Raw genomic sequence first — 23507 nt, 5'->3', positions numbered from 1 at the left:
AAAATGTGTCCAAAAGTGTGACGTAGACAAACTACCTGTTCGAAAAAAGTGACAGAAAGCTCTATAAAAACCTTAATGGAAGGGTTTCCGAAAAAGGTTCAAAATTTCATAACTACTGATTAAAACTATAAAAATATTTTTTTTTTGTAAATTTCAATAATAATTTCAGTCAAATAAAATAAAAATTAAAACTGTGTGGTCAGTAGTTTAATTTTTATTAACATAAATGTATGTTAAGAATTTTTCGATCTCAGTCCTTAGTTTTAGTTTCCAAAATTTGGAATCATAAAAAAAATTAAACAGATATGAGTTTTTTTTCCCTTTCTACCACAATTTTTCAATCTTGGATTTGTTATTACTCAATATTACTCCAGTAGAAATTTATAAGGTGGAACATTTTGGCAATTTTAAGATGTAACATTATTATCAGATAAATGTACAGAAAATGTCTTACAATAACGTGAACAATTTTGTTAGATAAAGTCCTGTCAGATCATTATTCGACTGCTAGTTGATAACAATATTGTCAGATATCCAACAATCGTGTGAACAGATTTCTTTGTCATTGTCAAAACGTTGTCAGATCATTTTATATTGTCAGAATATTAATTCCGAAAATTCTGACTACAGTGTGAACTGACAATGTTTTGTCTGACAACGTTGTCAGATAATTGTCTTACAATTCCAGATATTCTGATAAATGTTTTATACCCGTGAGAACTGACAATCATAATGTAGATTGTGGCAAGGGCATTTATGATTCGATGCAGCCGACTATAGTACTCTGACGTGTTTATAAAGCAGCTAAAAGCACTATGGAAAATCAACACAAATCTCTTCAAATTTCCACACAAAACTAACAATGTGTTTAAAATGTCACTCCAAAAATAGCGTCAAATATTTACAACGCTTGCCAATCGGTGGCTTAACATGACATAAAACAATTGATCGATTCATGTAAATTGTTGCAATGGTTGACACATTGGTTTCTATTGTTTTATTTTCAGCACTTTTTATTTAACATTTTAATATTTTAAGCGACTATTTTAATTTATTAATACATCTGTCATTTTGGATTATGTAAAATTTATACTTTTTAATCTGAAGTAAAATTAATTTATTGAATGCATTAAGCAAAAAACTGTTCAATTAGTAACAATAGACTTTGTTGAAATAATTTATTTGTAATAAATTATATGTTTAATTTAACAAATAAATTAATTAAAAAGGTGATTTCTTTCTTTTGATTTTAAAATAATAATAATATTTATAACTTTATTAATGGGAAAGCAAATAAATAGTTTTAACGAGATATTGTAAATAATAAAAAAAATATAAAATAAATATTTTTATACATCCCAGCAAACAATTTAAAGAAATATTTAATTGAAATTAACTTTGGAATTAGTTCAAAATTACATCCAGTTGGCTATGTCTTTAGTATTGGTTGTAGGACTTAAAAATAGGTAATGTTTTTTAATTTTTAGCTTTTATTTTGAAACATTTCTGCAATATAAATTTATTGGAAGTGTTGGCCATTGTTAGCTATGACCTTTTCACATCTTTCTGGCAACATAATCAAAACCAAAAACGAATCAAGCCAATAACGGATACTCTGTTCCTAAGTGAAGCGTATCCCAGAGAGAGAGTTCTGCATCGATTGAAACAAATACTAGTCGGACGGAGCTCGGTCTGGACTAAAAAGCGGGTGAGTTTTTAACAGATTTTACAACATGTGACAGAGAATTGTCATATTCTGGGCGCCAGGTTCCAGCAGCTCATAATAGATTGGACCCTTTTGCTCCCACTAAATATTACCTTAGCGCCATGAATATTTGGCTTTGGTGTCGTTTCGGCTGGTTGGCGGGGCTTCACATGCGATCTCTTACGCTTTGGGTTATTGTGATGGATCCATTTTTCATCGCAAGTAATGATTTGGCGCGAAGCAGCATTTCAGACATACAAAATCGACTTTCAAGGTCTCACAGCTTCAATTAATATGGTACCCAATTTCCCTGTTTTTAGATGAATCCTGCTGCTTTCAAACGTTATGAAATTGCTGCTTTAGTAGCTCCCAATGATTTTGCAAGCTCTTGTTAAGTTTAAAAACAATATTTTGGCCTGGGCGATATTTGTGTTCCGTGTCAAAATCACCACTTCTGAGCCGAAGAAACTTAACTTCGCTTTGTTGAACAATTGGTGAGCTTCTGAAGTAAAGCAAAACTTCCCGCATATGACGCTTTGTTGGCACAAAATTCCACATTTTTGAAGCAAACAAAATCTTTGATGTTCAATAACTAAGTAAGAATAAATGTCAGATATGAAGTCTTCATAATGACATATCAGTTATTAAGATACGCCATATATTGTAAATCCTGAATTTTTGAATTGAAAAATCATCTATTGACTGAAAATTTTAAAATTTGTTATAGTTTTGTCATCGTAATTAAGTTCAGAGAATACGTAGATAAGTCAAAAATTTATTATTTTAAATTGACTGCTGCTAAAACTGTTGCTCGACTTAACACAAATTAACATACTTTGTAAATAAATTTCATAATAACTATAATAACAAATATAAGTTAAAATAATTTAAAGTTGCATTTAGCGTTAAATTAACAATATTTTTTTTTTTACAAGCACCATGTAATTGCAGCAGCAGTAGTGTCTGAGTACCTACTTGTGGAGTAATAGAAAGAAAAACTTGTTGAGTGTTTTTTATGTTTGATTTGCACGTATTCAGAACCTTGTTTTATTTCAAAGTAGAAGGTGAAAAAATAATCATTATTAAAAAATAAAATAAATAAATAAATAAATAAGTAATAAATATTATTACCCACTAACTAACTAACTAACTATATAAAAAAATGAAATGTTAAGGTTTTGTACAAAAGCGGAAATATGCTTGTCCAAGTACATTTAATAATAATGTTTGTACTTTTTTTCATTTATTGATAGAAAATAATTTTTTTTTATGCAACTAAAGACTGTGCACAGATAAATGGTAATGAAATATTAATTTAACAAATGTTCATAGATAATTTCAAATATGATTTAAGGTATTTCAAGAAGTTTTTTATTTTAAGTTCTATAATAATCGAGTCAGTTATTTAGAGGTTTATTTGCAGATTTATTCACTATTCTTGCATCGTAATAATAATTCGAAATTCTTCGTGTATACACTTTACTTGACTAAATATAACCCGCAGTATGATAATTTTTTATTTCTCAAAGTACATTATAATCTCCGCTAATAGATTAGAAAACAAAAAACCAACACAAAAAGTTAATGATCTCTAGTACAGTTTTTTCTTCAACATTTGTGGTTAATTACCTGTAGATCAGTATTAATTCTGTAGAAAACAATGAAGCATTGATCATCATTCTTTTGGCACCTACCTACGTAAGTAAATAATTACTATTATTTTTTAACGCAAATGCTTCCGACAAGTACTTTGTTTAAATTAAAGAAAAAAAAACACTCAAAAAACTTTATATAACATACAATGGCAGAGTTTAAAATGAAATTTATGAAGTATGAAGAATGTAATTGTGTCTGAATATTTATTACGTTTTTTTGTTTGTTAAATTGCTTTAGGCCTTATTAAGCTAAAAATATGTCTACATTTTAAGAATGTGTGTAAAATAACAATTGTCTGGCTATTTTGTTTCTGTTCAAAATACAAATTGTAACAATATTTTTACACTTCATATAGATAGAGTATAGAGTAGTTTGTGTTGTGTTTTTTTAAAGCCTAAATAAATATTAATAATTGTTTAGTTTTTGTTATTGTTATTGTTGCTGGTACTGTTTTTATGCTTGACCCTGAACTTGAAGTTTTATTTTTTTTAATTAAACACTATAAATTATTGTTATTTTATGTTGATTTATTGTTATACATTAGACTAACAGGTAGTATTTATCATGTTTCCACAATAAAACAGAGATACATAACATTTCATTGAAGTTATTGGAGCATAAAAGGTGAAAAATAAACAAACATACTTATATTATTGTACATATTTATGTATTTATATATATTTCTGAAAAATTGCGAGTACTAGTCTTAATGCTTTACATACAAACAATATACATTTGTGTATTTATTTAGCTGCTAAAAGTATATTGAACTTTGATTCTTTAATCGATTTAATTACAGTTAAACATGTGGTATTTATTATGCATAGAAGTAAATATTTGATTCTTAAAATTGTATCAATATATAATTTGAATAATGTCATTATAATGGACTTGTTCGATTTTTCGAAATTTCGTTTGACAAAATTTTTGAAAATTTTAAATTTTGAGATTACAGGAAATTTCGTTATATTTTTTGATATCAAATTATAATTGGTTAAAGATTTCACAATATTTTTATATTTAAACATATACAAATACAACTTATTTTTATCGGATTTTTTTTCTTTTTTAACATTTTTGAAAATATTGCTACTTTGATACGAAACTTCAAATGAAATGTAAAACCTCAAATCGTTACCCGTTTTTGGTAAAATTTTCCGCACTTGGGTTTTAGATGGTAGAGAATAATTGTATCGTTTATTTCAAAAACCAGTCAGGTGACAAAAAATTCAAAATTGAGTTATTGGGCGATTACTGTTATGTAAAGTTAATGCAAAAAACAAATTAATCATGTCAAGTGATTTTCTTTATAATATGTAATACTAAGCTCTAATCAATTTTTTTTTTCAATAAATGTAAAAAATAGAAGATTTATATGCTGTAAAACCCTAATTGGTTGGATATGAAGAGTTTTAGGGGAATATTTTTCAATGACCTACAACGGAAGCATAATGCTCTGTTATGATGACGAATAGTTATTTTAGAAGAAATATGTATGTACAAATTAGGGCGGGTCGATTTAAAAATCGCCCAAGTGACAAAGAAAATCGTATTCTAGGGATTAAAATAAAAAACTTTGCCCTAGGAACCATTCCTCTAAAATTAATTCTGATGTTTCTTATTTTTACCCAAATGGCAAATTTTGAAAAATCCTACTTTGATCCATTTAAAGTGCCCCAATCGAATCTAAATGTATGACCGACTTTGGAGGGCACACCCTCTGGTCCTCATATAAAAATTTCAAAAAATCACCATTTTTGGCAATTTACATGAAAAAATCAGCGTAGCCATTTATGTTTTTTCTGTTTTGGAGTTTATTATTTTTTTAATACAACTTAATAATAGAAAAGAAACTAAAAAAAAAATATTGTGTGAAATCATTTTTGCGCTCAAGTCTGGGCAATTTCGCATGGATCTATGATGTCGTCGCCATAACAGCGTCTACATTTTCTGGTATAAGCAATTGAACATGTCGTTCCGTTCCTTATATATGTGACGAAAAGATTGAGATTTATATAACCTTTAATCCGTTTATATATAGCGTTTCAATCGGCTTAGTAATTTCGGATATAGTAATAATAACAAATTTAAGAAAAAACAAGTAAGAGAGCTATATTCGGCTGTGCCGAATCTTATAAACCCTTCACCAAATTATACTTTAAAATAAATTTTTTTAAATATATTTAGGTAAACAAAATTTAATTTTTTTTTTAATTGTTTTTCAAAAATTTTTTTTTTCGAAATTGTTTTTTAATTTTTTTTAAAAAAAGTTTTTTTTTAAATTTTTTTTTTTTAAATTTTTTTTGGAAAAAAAATTTATGAAAAAAAAAAATTCGGGTCAAAAAATATTTTTCCCGATTTTGACCCATTGTAGGTCCAACTTACTATAGCCTTATCTACATCGTTGCAATGGACTTTGAAATATCTATCATTAGATATCCACATTGTCTATATTAATGACTTAGTAATCCATATATAGATCAAAAATAGGTAAAAAATCGAGGTTATCCCGGTTTTTTGCTCATATCTCCGTTATTTATGGACGGATTTTGCTGATTTTAAATAGCAAACTTCTCGAAAGCATGTCAGAAAATTGATTTCAACTAACAGACGGACTTACAGACAGACGGACATGGCTTAATCGACTCCGCTATCTATAAGGATCCAGAATATATATACTTTATAGGGTCGGAAATGAAAAATGTAGAAATTACAAACGGAATGACAAACTTATATATACCCTTCTCACGAAGGTGAAGGTTATAAATATATTTTTTACGTGAAAATTGTTGCTTGACCGGTTTTTAAAATAAACGATTTAATTATAAATCCAATATAAGGGTTCATTAACCAGGTTATTTAAATACTTTTTTTTTGCAATTAATGTTGCAGAAAATGTAAGGAAATTACAAAAAATTATAAAAATAATACATTTTGTGTGGTTTCCTACACAAGTGTGAAATTTATGTTAAGTGCATTACTTCTTCATATTCAAGAATCACAAGCCCTAAACTTTAATCTCTAAAGCAGCTTGTTTCTCAGATTTTATCACAAAATTTTAAATAACATTTTTTAACATTTTATTTAACTATTTGAAATTATATAAATTATACTTCTTACTATTACAATAAATATTTTATTGTACAAGATTTTCATTTATTTGAAATTTAATAGTTAGTAATTACAATTACAATAAAAATAAATGACTGTAACTGCAATTTAGGTCAAACCACCAAAATTTTAGCTTATAACTTGGTACTTGTAAATAAAAGATGTCTTATCTTCTTAAATGTAAAATATGACTTTGGCCACATTTTAAAAATGGTCATAAAGCATTGTACAACAGTATTGTTATAGTTATTGCACCAATAAATAAATGTTGGGAAAATTAAAGAGAATAATTTAAATCAAATGACTTAATTGTGAAAATAACTATGTTTTTGTGTGAATAACTATGGATTTATCAAATTTTTCTATAAAAATAAAATTTCATTATGAATAAGACCAACAGTATTTGGTATTTTTAAACATAAGGGAGGATCCATCCATCCATCACCATCATCGATTTTAATGAAATTTACCACATACATAATATATCCAATATGTTCCTCATATCAGTGACTTTTTCAATGGAAACTAATTCCGATGTAAAAATACCGCGATTTGAAATTAAAATGGTGTAAATAAAATGTTTTCCAAAAGGTTAAAGGTAAATTTTCAATGTAAAAAATATCAAAAATCGCGGTGTTAAAATTAAAAAAACTACATTATAAGAGGACACCTAAACTCTCTACTATAATCGTGAAAAAAAATTTCGATAGAGACTCGATTAGTTCAGGAGTTATGAAGAGAAACGTTATTAAAAGTACGTTTTTTCATATAAATTCATATAAAACTGTTTATATGAAACTACTGAACTTTATGACTTCCACTGTGCTTAATATAATCATTGTTTCTGACAGCTTATTATTAATGTTTATTTGCTTTTTACATCATACATATTTGCATATTAATGGATGTATGAGCACAACATCTAAATACAGAAATTTTGTAGTTTTTCTAACAACATTTTTAAAAAATTGCTAAGATTTTGTCTTAAGTTCAAGGTTGAAATAAAAAAAAAAATAAAATTAAAAAAAAGTTTCTCTTCTCTAACGTTATTTCTTCAATAATTTCGTTGCAACTCCTAAACAGAGTTGTATGAAATATCGCCGTTTAACTAAATAATAACTATAAAAAAGGTTTTTATTTATTTAAACAATTTTTTTATTTCACACTAAAGTCATCAATTAAAATCAACCTTGATTGTCGTCGTGTGGCAGACATGATACATGCTTCATATCAAATTAAACGAATTGAAGTGTAGTTGTTGCTGCTGTTGCTGTGGCTTTGGCTTTGGCTGTTACCGCTGCTGAAGTCGATGTTGTTGCTGTTGGTTTTTCTCTCTTTTTTTTTTGTTTGTCAAATTATAAACATTAAGTACGTGCAGTCAAGTGAAGTCAAATAAAGTGTAATTATTTAAAATAAATAATAATAACAATAATAATGATACGAGTACTCGTCGTCGTCGTCGTCGTAATAATAATGTTGAAGTTGTACGATTATATTTATTTATGACACATATGTACTTCTTACATTGTTTAAATGTATGTTAACAATAATTGCCAATAATATACTACAACAGGGTAGTAGAAGAAGAAGAATAATAAGCAGACGGAGACGAGGTGAAAGCAGTAGCAAAAATAAATGCATTGCGAATGGGTTTTGTTACAAACTTGTAATTTAAAATTCTCAAAAGGAAGTTGGTTGGTTGGTTGGTTTGTTTGTTTGTTAAGAACAAAAGATTTAAGTAACAAACTTGTTAATGATGATGTTCAGTGAAGTTGTAAAAAAAAACACACACAGACTCGTTCGTTTAATGGATTGAGTTTCTTAAATAAACCAACATACAAGCTGTCTTATTATTTGTACATATCAGAACCTTCATTCTATAACATGCTTACCTTCATTACCACAATGTGTAGTTATGTTTTAACCTAAATTTATGCTGTACAATATATAACATTTAACCAGACATTTTGTTAATGGGTTTAGTCGATAAAATAAGTTTTGTGATATAAACTAATTCAAAGTTATTTGACGATATATCGGAAATGTTAATGAGATAGAACTTATTAAACTGTACAACAAAGTGCTTAATATGTGAAACGTTAACTGCAACAGTTTATTCAAAAATTCAAATTCAAAATCTCTTTATTTACTTTTTACAGACAAAGACATCAACAATTTAATAACTGAAAATTATAGTTTCTTTTTCAAAAGTGTCAAGATCCAAAATTAAAGTGTTTAAATTTATAATTAAATTTATCTAAAATATGATAGACATCAAATGTAGGATTATTATTATCGTTTCAGATGCTATTAACTACTTGGCGGATGTTTCAACCAAAAACTGAAACTGATTTTTGGAAAGGCTTTATTTTGGCTTTTGCCTCTTAAGTGATTTAAACTTGTCTTTAAATGACTGTTATAAAATGTAATTGAAGTAATAATTAAAATGTTTATGAAATATTTTTTTGATTTTCTCCGTCTCCGCATTCTATATCGAGTAAAATTGATCGTAATTTTCTTATTTGAGATTATGGCATTCGATATCGAGCAAGAAATTTAGTACATTTTATCATAATTTCGATATCGAAATCATTTTTCGATACGATAGCACATTCAATCACGAATGCGGTAATTTGGCCCTTGTTGGTTTGTGAAGTAAATTTTTCTGTATATTATGACTTTTGTCTGAAATTATGTTAATGTTAGTTTAAAATCAAAATCCGGAATTAGAACAGCGCAAAAGTGGTGTAGCCGAATTTTTGTTGTTGTCGTTTTGGTGTTACATGCTGTCTTTACATTACCGATATCAATACAAAAGTCGGGTAAGCTACCTTTTTGTGTTCAAAAGCAGATGGAGCTGAAAAATCGTTTTTGCATAGAGCTTAATATAACAAAGTTATGTAGCAAAAGTTGTGTAAGTTGAATATACCACTAAATAAATGATAGCCTCAATTATAGTTTAAATTATTTAAAATATTATAGTAAGAGTTTATTTGCACAATTACAAACCACAGTTTTACATTTTTACTTTACCATAATCGGATAACGTTTGGAAATGGCTCATTTGGTTTGAAGTTTCTAAGAACAATTTCTGTATTCTATTGGACCGTAAATATTGAAAATATAATCTATTTTTTTTACTTGGAGTTCATTAACTCATCATAAATAACCTAAAGTCAATTGGACCATAAATAATATTAAACTATGAAAAAAAATTGCTAAACTACTTAGTTGTTTTAATACTAGCACAAACAAAATATTTCATGAGAAATAATTTCGAGCAATAAAGGGTTAATTTTTGTAAAACTTAATATAAATTCTATAACCAAAGCTAAAACACTTCAGTGTTTACTTGGGTATTCAATTAATCGGGTTTCAGGTTTAATCGGTTAATCGAGCAAATAATTAATCGGGGTTTAGATTTAATCGGTTAATTTTAAATTATTCGATTAGCCGAATAATTTATATTTTAATTTTAAACTGAAAATAAAGCCACGCATTTTTTGTACTTATTTAAGAACAAAAACTTAAAAAAATAACAATTCAACCAATAATTTTCTTTAGTTTTATTAAAACTGGACTTGGAAAAAACTCGCTTGCTGATTGTAGATGTTGGTGAAATCGAAAGTAGGGCATGATAAAGAATATTCAACATCTCAATTCTTTTTTTAGTTTTATCTAAGCATATAAAAGTCCTTTTTGGATTTTTTTTTAGATTTTTATTACTTTTAATAATTTTGATAAGTTCTGATAAAATACTCGTTTCAGTAATGTCACCAGTTTGGTCTGTTATCATAACCTCCTCCGACAAATACATGCAAATTAAATATGTCAGTGGTTATACTCACTAAACATATTTCTTGGATGTTCGAAAAATATGTTATTTTACTTTGACATTTGCATTTAAATTACAAAAAAATATTTTAAAGTTAAAAAAAAGAAATTTCGGTTAATCGGTTAATCGACACAAATTAATTGGTTTATTTGTTATTTGAAAATCGTCAATTTTGAAATATCCGAACAGTTAACCGACCTACAATTAATCGGTTAACCGATTAACGGTTAGTCGATTGAATATCCTAAAGCAGTTAAACTGTCATTACTCACCACAAATTCATATCAATAAAACTAATTACAAATAAGGACTTAAATAATAGATTGATAGTTAGATTTCTCAGAAGCGGTTATCAATTAGAACAATTAGTATGTATATGTTTATGACAATGTCAAGAAAGTAAGCAGTTATATAACATATAATAAATAAGTCATTATACGTCAACTTCTGTAGTGGTCATTGAGAGGTAAGTTATTAAATAATTTCAAGGTTTTGCTGTGACGTTTTACTAGCAACATAGTTTTGGAATATAATTAGTTATTTTTATAATATTTATATTCTTTATCTTTGAACATTATTATACCCTTCACCTTCGTGAGAAGGGTATAATTACAAATATAAGTTTGTCATTCCGTTTGTAATTTCCACAATATAATTTTCCGACCCTATAAAGTATATATATTCTGGATCCATATAAATAGCGGAGTCGATTAAGCCATTTGCGCCAGTCTGTCTGGCCAGGACAACCTTGATTTTGAGCTATTCTGGATTACTAAGTCTTTACTATAGGCAATATGGACGTATATAAGACCATAGTAATTTAGACCTACAATGGGTGAAAATCGGGAAAAATATTTTTTAACCCAATTTTTTTTTCACCAAAAGTTTTTTTTTGCTAAAAATTAAAAAAAAAAAAACGAAAAATAAATTTAAAATTGAAAAAAAAAAAAATTTAAAATTCAATTCGAATATTTTTTCCAAAAAATGAAAAAAATTTGTTTACCTAAAAATATTTAAAATTTTTATTTTGAAGTATAGTTATAAACTTTAAAATTTTAATTTTTAATCCCCATTCAGAGTTTATTAGAATCAAAAACTATTTTTTGAAATGTCGTAAAAAAAGTTTTAAATATGTAAAATTTTGGATTTGAAATATGCATGAAATGTAACGTTTTTTTTATAATGTGTTATCGATGTCAGAAATTTTTAATTATTTTTTTAATATTGCAACTTTGACCCAAAACATAAAACTTCAAATAAAGTGTTCAACCTCTAAACCTCATCCGATTTTGCTTAAATCTTCGGCATTTGGAGAAGAACATTTTTACTAAATAAAGGCCACCTCAATGAACACATTTAATTTAAACAAGAAGTAGACGTATTTATTCTAGCTTAATTTGTATTAAACAAATGAATTATGAATATTAAGAATGAAAAGTTTCTCTCATAAAATACAAAAACGAGGTATTGAAAAAAAACATTTAAAAATATTGATAATGGGTGTGTTCGTAAATGCAGTAACATTACATCACTGTAGCATAATCGAAGATTAGCGTTCGAAAGATCATATTTGCCATCATTGATTTATGTCAAACATTTTTTAATGAAAATTGTTGGCAGTGACACCGCAAATTTATGCAACCAACGCATCATTTAAAAGTATGCAGGTCATTGCATTAGCGATGCCTAAATTTATTGCATTTACAAATGCACCTCACATCACAATCGTCAATAATTTTTCCAAAATTAGTTTTGTTTAACAAAATTTTTTAAAACTATCAACAATTGTCAAAATTTCAAGTTTTGTGAAATTTGCTTAATTTTTTTCGACTTGGCTCTTTCAGAATTATAAAATACATATTTATAAATTATCATTTTTATATTATACAAGCTTTTTTCCAGTTTTTTTTTCACTGAATTCTTGACTCCCAAATAAGTTATCTATATATCATCATTAAGTTGTATTAACGGATGTTATAACTGCAATGACAATCTCATCTTGGTTTGATAAACGTCCTTGTAACTCTACATCCAAATTTGGACAATACAAAACAAGCAACTGACATGTATTCTGTTTCGCCTTGAAAATCAGTTAATGCCAAAGGTTTCAATTAAATTTCCAAATTAAATTAAAAACAGCAAATAAAAATAAATCAAACTGTAATTTATTAAGGCAAACATAAAGCAATATTTAATAACAAAAAAAATGTATCATTAATAGTTATTGTGAAAAAATTAAAAAGTTGAATTTAATATATGTACTTGCACAAATTAACTAATCTAGACTTTTCAAAGATATTCACAAGTTATTTATATTTTTTAGAGCAAACTAAGGCTGGGGGCCAATCTTAACTATATGACAATATATTTTGTTTTAATAGCAAATATGTATGTGCAATTTTAATCACACATCATCATCATCATCATCACTGTTGTTGCTGCCTCAATTCAACTAATAAATTTAATTATAATTTATCAGAGTTTCTGTTAAGTTTTTTTTGCTTGTTAAGAATGTATTGTTGAAATTTAGTAAATTATTACTTCGATTCATTCATTCATTCATTCACTCACTCGTTCACTCGATCCGACATTATTATTCATTCACTTACATTTAATACCAAGTTAGTTACGAGTTATAAATAGTAAAATATTAAAAAATGTTTCTACATAGTATTAATTTTAAATTTTTAGTTTCAAATTTTTTGCTTCTTTTTTTGTTGTTGTTAGTATATATTTATACTTCTCGTGTGTCCATTGCAAAATAAACGTTTACAATAATAATGATGCAGCGTTTATGTTTTGGAGGCATATGATTTTTTGGTTTTAGTTTTTTTTCTTAAATTTGATTTTTGTTTCTTTTTTGTATTTTGTTAAAGATTACATAATATTGGAACTAAAGTGGTAGCCATAAATAATCAGATGCTACTAACTATTTATTTGGCAGAAGTTTAAACAAAAAAAAATCTGAAAATTATTTTTTTGAAAGGCTTTATTTTAGTTTTAGCCTCCACAAAGATTTAAATTTGCCTTTAAATGACTGTTATAAAATGTAATTGAATTAATAACTAAAATGTTTATGAAATATTATCGGGATTTCTTTTTGATTGTTTTATTAAATGGAAATTTACATTTTTGAATTCTAATAATTTTGATTAAATATAGCAAATATATTCAGTGTTCAGTGTTTTCAATTTTTAAATTTATTAAAGGTTAAAAATTGATTATAAAAATGGGGATAAAACTATAGATATTAGGTAGAGTTGTGCCATTCTGAACTAAAATAAACTAAACCGCTCATTTTTAGTGATTCACTTAAAAGGTTGTACTTAAAATACCAAGCAATTACAAAAACAACAGTCACAATATTTTAGTGTATCACAAATAAAATAAGAAATTTATAGCATAACCTTTTAAATGAATCGCTAAAAAAGAGCGGTTTAGTTTATTTTAGTTCAAAGTGGCACAAGTCTAGTATAAGTTATATGAAATATATTTTCTACATTATATATTTTTTCATAAATTATGCTAAAGCTAGTTTAAAGTCAAAATAATAGCGAGGTAAAGCTAATCAAAATTATTAATGATTAACCCCTATACTCATAAACAGTTTTTAAATGTATGGTTATGTTTTAACCTTTTAAAAAAGGTGGTTTATTTCCTTCAAATAAACCGTATTCTTTAATTGCAAATAAAAGCAGTTTAGTAGTTTAAAATATGTAACAACACTGTATTTATTTAAATTTAAATAACAATTTAAATAGTCACTTTCTTTATAATGTCCACTAATAAACTGGTAATACAGTTGATGGTAATTCTAAAAGTGCATATGATAAACTAACTGAATGCTACCCGCTGCCACTATTTATAGAGACAGTGCCATCTAGTAGTTTCATGAACAATATTATAACGGACAAAATTCCTTTTAAAGTATCAAAGGTTTATAAAACAAATTTGACCTTTGATCTTCACGAATTAAGGGTTAACGTTTTCCGATTTTAGGAAAACTTTCAGACTGTATTTCAAATTACCTGGACTATAATATTCTGAACAGAATTTACTTAAAATTAATAACAGTAAGGAAATTGGGCTCATTCGCCAAAATATGGCCAAAAAATTAGTTTTTATCGAAAAAAGCTAAATTTATATCGTAGTTACGGAAAAACTATAGGAGGTATTGACATACTTTTTTCACATTTTTATTTCATATTATGTTGTCAATATATCTCCACGTGCATATCAAAAAATTCTAAAATTAGTTTAACAAGATTTTTAAAAAATTGAAAATGGAGTTTTGAAACTGCAGTTATTATTTTTGTTCCATATTGCCACAGCTTTTGAATCTTAGCTGCAAATCGACCGAAATCAAATGGAATTTTTCCTCTAGAAAAATACTAAGACAGCAATAACATATTCCTTTTAAAGTGTTGAATGGTGAGAAACATTTTAAATCGTTACAAACATTCTTTACACTTAAATTATTTAATAATGTCATTTTGCAAATAAATATTTATACTTATATTGTTACAGATTTCTTTTTTACAGTTAAACTCCTGTCTTTTTAATAAAATTTATCTGCTTCTCAACTCAACAGTTTAAAAGGGCTATAATTATTAATTCAGCACTTAGAATATTATTAAAAGCTTAACATTCAATAACTTACAATTGACTTTATTGAACAAAGTCAGTTTAATTCTAGCTTTTCTGGAAAAGAAAAAGCTAAACACTAATTTATTGTTAATGCTAGTAAATTTTTGCAAAAATATTTCAAAATCAAGGGAATAAAGTTATAAATTTATAAACTTGAATTTTAATTAGTTTGATTTCAAATACAAGCATATGTTTGCTAGTTTTTATCTCAATGTAATTTAATAATCTATTCATAGGAATTCATTCAAGAAATAAATGAGGCAAACTAATTTTAAATTCATCATTTGAAAGAATTTTATTAGATCAATGTGTAAAACAAATTGTGGAAATAAAGTAGAGATACAAATTCTTCTAAAGTAAACACTATAAAAAACAACATTCAATGTAACAACTGAAATCGTAGCAAATTGCACTGGGTATTGACACCATTTCCATTTCGGTATAACAATATAGAATTTTTTAAGAAAATGTTTTGTATTTGGTGGGACCAAAACGGTCCTATTAGGAGCAGCTGAAATCTGAGCAGACCATCACAGAGTACATGTAAATAATGCAACTGTTTCGTTTGCATTGTCGAGAACGCCCAGAAATAACAATAATGCTTGCGAGAGTCAGTCCAAATTAGTCTAAACTGATACAAGTAATAGTTGTGCAATGATATAATAAGATATAAGATTCTAACATATTTAAGATAAGAGCTTTTTTCATCTTCGCCTGGTTTTTTGAAGTAACTATACGTGTGAGTATTTATTTTCCATCAGTTATATGTTAGTTTATCTTGGAAATGGTGTTGACATATGTCTGAGCACCAAAATGAACAAACAGTAACAATGAATATTCATTAACAAGTTTTAATGCAAACTAAACAAATAAACATCAAATGCATTACATTAACCAACCAGCTCTATTCAATAGAAATAAGTAAAAAAAAGTGAAATAATAAATGAAAAATAATAAAATTTTTCACTGACACTAGGTTACTGGTTTAAAGCTTAAGATTGAACATGTTTTTTTTCTGCCAGAGATGTTGCATAAATTACAACCAACCGGCAATAAGCTAAAAAAATAAATAAATAAACATGAAGCATGAAATTGTGAACAGAAAAAAAGCTGCAACAAAATGGAAATTATGGAAGATAAATTAAATGAAAACGTTAAAATAAAATGTACAAAGCCATGTAGAAAATAGATGAGAGAATGATGTGTTTGCTGGAATGCAATTGATAAATAATTTATGATGTCATTGTTGAAACTCAATGAAATGACTGACTGACTGACTGACTGACTGACTGACTGACTGACTGACTAACCGAATGACTGAATGCCAAAGAGCCTGCCACACTGAGTAAGCAAATATTCATGAACAACAAAAATAAAACATTTATTTATTGTTATTTGTTGTATTTATGCACATCAATAATCATTATATGGCTTAATAATTAAATGACACTTGTATAAAAAAGTTTTCTATATTAAACACTGGTACGAAACCAAACAAATGTTTATGGTAAATAAAAGTGAAAATAATTGTCAATTATTTCCAATAACTTGAATTATGGTGTCAAGTTCAATGAATGATTGAAATGAATATTGTGAACAAAAATAAAAACTGTATTGTATTGTAAATTAATTGCTTAAATGTATAACAATAAGTGACATAACAATAAAAACAACTAAAACAACAGCAATCATATTTAATTAATTCAATGCAAAAGCTATAAACAATAAGGACTTATACTCGTGTATTTAGTATTAACACTTGTCTTTTTTTTTATTGATTTTCAAAGAAATTCTTGAAATGTAATTAAAAACAATTAGTTGCTTAATTTTCTATACACCATGAGCAACAATAAAGTTGGTAAGTTTAGGAAATAAATTGATTAAACTGTGATCAACACCTTCTGCCACTGTTTAAACTATTTCATAATTCATTTAATTCGATTCTACTTACTTGAATAAATCTCATACATAGACATTAGGGCGGTTGGATTTAAAAATCGCCCAAATGACAAATCGGGATTAAAATAAGAAACTTTGACCAAGGAACTACAACTATAAAATGAATTCAGATGTTCCTTATTTTGACCCAAAGGTCAAATTTTGACATTATTAACCATTTTATATCTGATGCCAAAGCTGTCCAATACAGCCAATTAGAGCTCTACACTAAACAATTTAAAAATATATAAGGCCTGTTCCACGATGTCGAAAGAAAAATGGTTAAATTGGTATGAAAACTATTCGAAAGATTTTCAAAAACTGAGTGTTTTTCATACAAAATTTTTCGACATCGTGGAGCTGGCAGATAGTAGACGAAATTTATTTGCTAGAGATATAAGGATTACTAAGTCATTAATATAGACAATATGGATATCTACCAAAAATATGCAATATCATATTTTTTGCTGTGCGTCGTATAAACATATGAGTTAGTTATTTATCCGTTTCAGACAATTTTAAGAATTTTGGCATCGATTTGTTAGTGCATATTTTTGCATATTTTGTCCTTTACTGCATATTTTAGCATATTTTGCATTTTATAGCATATTTTTGCATATTTAACTCATAACTGCATATTTTTGTTGCATATTTTCTTTTATTTTTCATTATTTTATTTTCCTGATATAATTTTATTGTTTTATTGTAATTTTTCATTTCTATATTTCTATAACTATTTTATTAAGGTCCAATGATAATTGTCCTAAGCTACTTAAATTAAACAAATAGAGTACCCATAATGGACTTATCTAGAGTCCAGTTTTTGTTGACTTAAAGGAGCATAGTTTCCATATATTTCAATTAAATTAAAAATATGCACACACAAATATTAAAATTTAACAAATAGTAAAAAATTAAAAGAAAATTCCAAAATTGTATGTTAATTTGCTCAACTTCTTAAAAAAAATTGGATACATTTAAAAGAAGGAATTTAAGGCAGCATGAGACAATTATGTTTGTGCATTAATAGTTTACCACTAATGTAAAATTAAACAAGTGTTCAACAGGCGTTCAGAATATTAAGATCTACACGCTATTCACATAGTTTTTGAAACATTATTCAAATTAAAAAAAAAATTAAAGCTTCATATACAGCCCAATTATGAATAAAAATTCCCCTGGAGTTTTTCCCCTTTTCTCATTTTTCCTATTCAAAGAATAGAAATATTTGGAGAAATTTATTGGGTACATCCTCAGTAGGGATCCTATAAACATTGCGACACATGGATTGAGAATGTAAAATATTATGCATTAATTAAAAAAAAATTTTAAGTATTAGGCAGTTTAAAAGATGAGACAAATCAATTGATTATGATTATCTAAGGAACTCAGAAATCTAAAACAAAGATTTAGTTTAAAAATTTTAGAACTTAAGTAAAAACATAGTAATTTATTGCTAAATATAATAAATGAATTGAATCTAACTATTTCCATGTAGTGCCAAATTCACTAAACTCTATATTTAATCCTATAATAACCAATTTCAATTTATGAACTCAATATTTTATTCACTTCATATATATTTTTTTAATGAATTTTTGAAATCGAACAATTATCAACTATTTTTAAGTGCATATTTTAAGAGCATATTTCTCGTTTTTAAGTGCATATTTTTGGTTGCCCTGCTAATGATAGAGATTTCAAAGACCTTTGCAACGACTTAAATAAGACCATAGTAAGTTGGACCTACAATGATTCAAAATTGGAAAAATATTTTTTAACCCGAATTTTTTTCACCCAGTTTTTTTTTCGTTAAATATTAAAAAAAAAATTGAAAAACAAAAAAAAAAATTTAAAAAAATTAAAAAAACAACTTTGGAAAAAAAAGTAAATTTTGTTTACCTAATAAATATTTAAAATTTTTATTTTGAAGTATAATTTGGTGAAGGGTATATAAGATTCGGCACAGCCGAATGTAGCCCTATTACTTGTTAATTATTAAAAATTATATATTTGATGCATGATTTAAAAATGCGGGATTTTTTAAAATTGTTGGCTTTTATTTTGAAACATTTCTACAATATAAATTTATTCAAAGTATTGGCCATTGTTAGCTATAATGACCTTTTCTCATCTTTCTGTCAATATATGGATTCCGAGCCAATATCGGAAACTCTGTGCCAAAGTGAAGCGTACCCCAGAGAGCGAATATTTTGGTCGTTTCCAGGTACAGGTTTCCAGTAGTGGTTTGGTCAGAAACTGAATTTATATGCTAAAGTACTTATTTGTATTCATACAAAACACTACTGATAAAAACAGGAAACAAAATTATACCGATTAGTTTTGTTGATAGTAGACTTACGTTTTACACAACAGAGTTTCCACTCTATGTAGTTTTCTATGCACAAAACAGTTGTACATGTACTATATTGTTCACACATATTAAAATTACACAAACTTGAAAACTAGTTACATACTTGCTCCTACACTGGCAGTATCTTATTTCAGCAAATAATTTCTATAACTGTTTACAAAGAACAAAATAAAACAAGAATTAACATAAACAATATAAAATACAAATAAAAATTAAAACCGCAGAGAATTGTTAAATGATCTGTTAAAAAAGTCGTGTGTATAAATGAATTATTTGTCAAATTTAAAAATTTAACAAATAAATCATACTAAAACATTTAAAGAAAAAAAAAAAAAAACACACAGAAAACAACAAAAGACTGCAGAAGGTGTGAAGCAATAATTTTAAATAAAATAAACATATTATTAAATTAATAAGTGACAGATACGACGTTGACAAAATACCTACTTAATAACAATATAAAAATGCAAATAAAATTAGTTGATTTAAGTATGTATTTAATGCTACTTTGTTTATTAGTTAAAATGTTAAAATTAGAACTAAATCAAAAGCCTAAGTTTAAAATAATAAATTATTTTCTTTTTATTTTTTATTTTTAGCTTTCAAATCTAAATTATTTACTAGTCACAGCCACCTGTTTTGTTAGTATTTGCACGGCGATAAGGGTGGATTGGAATACGAATACAGGTCCCATAATACCACCAACACCTAGAACTACCGTAAGACCAGTGCCTCCATTTAGACAGCCAGCTCCAGTGTGGGAGGATCTTAGTAATGATATACCCAATCCAAATCCGTACATGTAAGTGAAGATTTCAAAAAAATAAAAATAAGAAAAAAATATAGTATTTTAAATAAAACAAAAGACCTAAGACACATGCCCTGACAAATTTAAAAATAATTTAATGAGTTTTTTGATTTGATTTGCTTTGTTTGTTCACTTATACACACTGACTCATAACGAAACGTTTGTAAGATACAAAAGACACAAGACATGAAGATGTTTTTTTTTTTTTTTTAATTTAAATGATTACAATAAAAGTTTGAAGTTGTATTTCTTTTTAATAATAATATTGATTGATTTATTTATATAGGAAGTGATACATGATTTAATTCAATAACCAAACAATATTAAATTTAAAAACTTTCCTTTAAGAAATTTAACTTTAAGCATTTTTTTTTTCCTAACAAAACTAACTAACCAAACAAAAGACTTTAGAAACCAACTTTATCTTTCACTAATTCTCTTTTTTTCCAAATATTTTTGTTTGGATTTGTTGCTTATTGATTAGTTATGTGCCACCACCACCTTCACGTCCTAAACAACGTCTAAACACAAATATCAACTATAATCTGAACGACAACAATGGCAACAACTATGGCAGCATTGTGACACCACAAAATGCAAACACCTACTATCAACAAAACAACAATAACTCACCGCAAGTAGCAAGTTTGTCACCTCAATATATACCCAATGTCGGTACCAGATATGTGGCTGTGGTACCAACATCAACAACCACTACAACCTCAACCAAATCGTCAGCAGCCGCCAACAAATATGCCCAACCATCATCGGCAAATGCACTTTCACCGGATGACAAAACCTCTTACAAGTTGCAAGGCAAATACAATGTCAAAACGAAAAAATACAAAGCATACGAGAAGGTCAAATATGTGCCACTTAATTATGTAAGACTCTATAATTATCGTTATTTCTAAAAACAAATTAAGCTTCTTTTTTACTTCTATATATTTTTCTTTTCTATTTTTTGTTTGTCAATTATTATTATTTTTTTTTTTTTAAAAAAACAACAATTTATCAAAAAAACGAAACAATTTAAAGTATATATTTTTTCTGCCTCAGTGAAGCTTTATATAAATGTACATACATATTTTATGGCTTTATTAATATTAATATAATAATATCTATCTTCCAATAAAACAAAATTTCTAGTTTTTAAGTTAAACAAAACAAAACAAAAACAAATATAATAAATAATTATATAATAAAAATATTTTGATAATAATTTTGTATAAAAATTACTCCCCAAAATCAATCCTTTGGTGTTTTTTATTCCTTCAACAGCATGTTGTTTAAATTAATACATTGTCATTCTTTGACCATAATACAAGTAATCATTTTCATTAACCCTCCTCCTCCTCCCCTGCTCAGCATTACTCATCGTTTAACAATTTAATCACTTTCTTTTAGTATTCTCCATTCAAGCCCACTAACAACAACAACAACAACAACACGACTGAAGCTCAATCAGCACTTGAAGGGAATAAACAGGAACTGCCAGCTGTCAACATCCAACAACAATGGTCGTCTCCTTTCATTTCTACCACAACCATCACGAATCCAATTACAACTTCCACACCTACCACCAGATCATACACCAAGCATGTGTACGCCAAGGATACGACAGTCAAGCCGAAAGTGAAATTCAATGACTCTGTAGATAAAGCCAAAAAGAGTTGAATGTTTGTTTTTAAGTTAAATACTGTATAGAATTTTAATTGTTATTATTTTTATATATTTTCTCATTATTGAAATTTCTGCAATAATGAGCACAAATAATAGAGATCAAATATAAAAAAAACTATTCTCAAACAAATGCTTAAAGATCACTGCTCAAAGACATTTTGTTAATAAATTATTATAACCATATTTGTATTGGTAGACACAGCAAAATGAAAAATGCAACAAAATTGTAAATTACCTAGAAAACTTCTTGAATTCATTTTTAAATAAAAGCAGTGTATTATTTGTAATAAATGTAATCGTGGAGTATTTTTTTTTTTTATTATTTCTAAAGAAAATGTGTGTAAGTATGTATTTTTAAAGGAAAACGAATTGCACTGGAATCAAAGAACACATGTCATTTACAGATTTAAAAAAATATTTAAAACAAAAGTTTTTTGTCTGTCCTGTAAAATTTATTAAATTGATATATAAAGATAATTTCTTTTTCAGATTTAGAAGAACAGTAAAACTATTAGAAGAGGAAATACTTTTGCCTTGTATTGCTATGTCAGAAGTTTTTTAGATATCACAGGGCAACAAAATCGAAAAAATTTTAGAGGCTTTTTAAACCACTATACAATTTTGATGTATTGTGGTTCCAGTAATACAAATATGGTCAAAATTTTAAATTCTATGGAAAAGTTTTTTTTTAAACTTTTTTTTTTGTATAATTGTGAATTCTTTTTGACGTTTCTCCACATAAATTATGATAAATCAAAAATCGTTAGTCCGATATTATTCAGATAAACTTGGGAAAGTTTAGATATACATTGCAAAAAATTTAAGCAAAAAAAATATTTTTTACGCGAAAAAAATCATGAAAAATCGAAATCGGCAAAAACTGTTCAGATTTATTGCTTTATCGTAAAGCCACATGTAATGGAAACAAATTAGGTGAATTCACTCATTTTCGCACATACAATTTTCTTGAAAAAGCGAATTCACTTAATTGTGAATAAATTCGAAAATAATCCATCGTTTTTTATGATCGATTCTTTTAAAAAATGTCGTATTTTAAGCTCATACACCCAATATTTCTGCCATCAAAAATAACTAAATTTTTTAAAAAAAAATTCAAATACAACTATGTACATGAATATTTGACATGTTTTCTACACACAGATGAAATTTGTGTCCGTTACCCTGAAGATGTTTTGTTTTTCTCTGCACAAAATGAAGATCTGGGGTAATTTTAGAGAACATCAGTCCAAATTCAATTCGAATCTAAATTCTCACTTTTTAGTTAGGAGTTAAAAAAACAAAAAAAAAAAAAACAAGTAAGAAAGTATGGTCGGTCAATCCCGACCATATAATACCCTACACTATGTAAAAGAGCAAAAACATTTTTCTTTTAAAATTTCAATAATTTATATTTTTGAGAGATTTTCGGAAGTGGGCCTTATATGGGAGCTATGACCAATTATGGACCGATCACCATGAAATTAGGTCGTGTGATTTATGTCTATATGAAAGTTTACTATGTTGAATTTTGTGAATATACCAACGATTTATGCACGTTAAAGTGATTTTCAGAAGCGGGTCTATATGGGAGCTATGACTAATTATGGACCGATCGTAACAAAATTTGGTGACATGAATTTTGTATATATAAAACTTATTTGGAGCGGAATTTGTGTAGATACATGTATAAATTAAACATTTATGACCGATAAAGTCCAATTTCGGGAGGACATTTGTATGGGGGCTAGGT

General features: G+C 26.9%; 1 protein-coding gene across 2 annotated transcripts in view; it reads left to right on the top strand.

The window, feature by feature from the left end:
• Positions 1 to 22053, top strand: part of GV1 — a 51064-nt gene extending 29011 nt beyond the window's left edge. For both annotated transcript variants that reach the window (XM_065503797.1, XM_065503796.1), the window contains 3 exons: positions 19866 to 20068; positions 20559 to 20958; positions 21482 to 22053. In XM_065503797.1, the coding sequence (XP_065359869.1) occupies positions 19866 to 20068; positions 20559 to 20958; positions 21482 to 21751 (873 nt within the window). In that variant the 3' untranslated portion in view covers positions 21752 to 22053. The remainder of the gene's footprint in view (positions 1 to 19865; positions 20069 to 20558; positions 20959 to 21481) is intronic.
• Positions 22054 to 23507: the final 1454 nt, after the last annotated feature.

Source organism: Calliphora vicina, chromosome 3 (genome assembly GCF_958450345.1).
Source record: "Calliphora vicina chromosome 3, idCalVici1.1, whole genome shotgun sequence".
NCBI lineage: Eukaryota > Metazoa > Arthropoda > Insecta > Diptera > Calliphoridae > Calliphora > Calliphora vicina.
The sequence above is the reverse complement of the archived record's forward strand: the minus strand, read 5'-3'. Positions and strand labels throughout refer to the sequence as shown.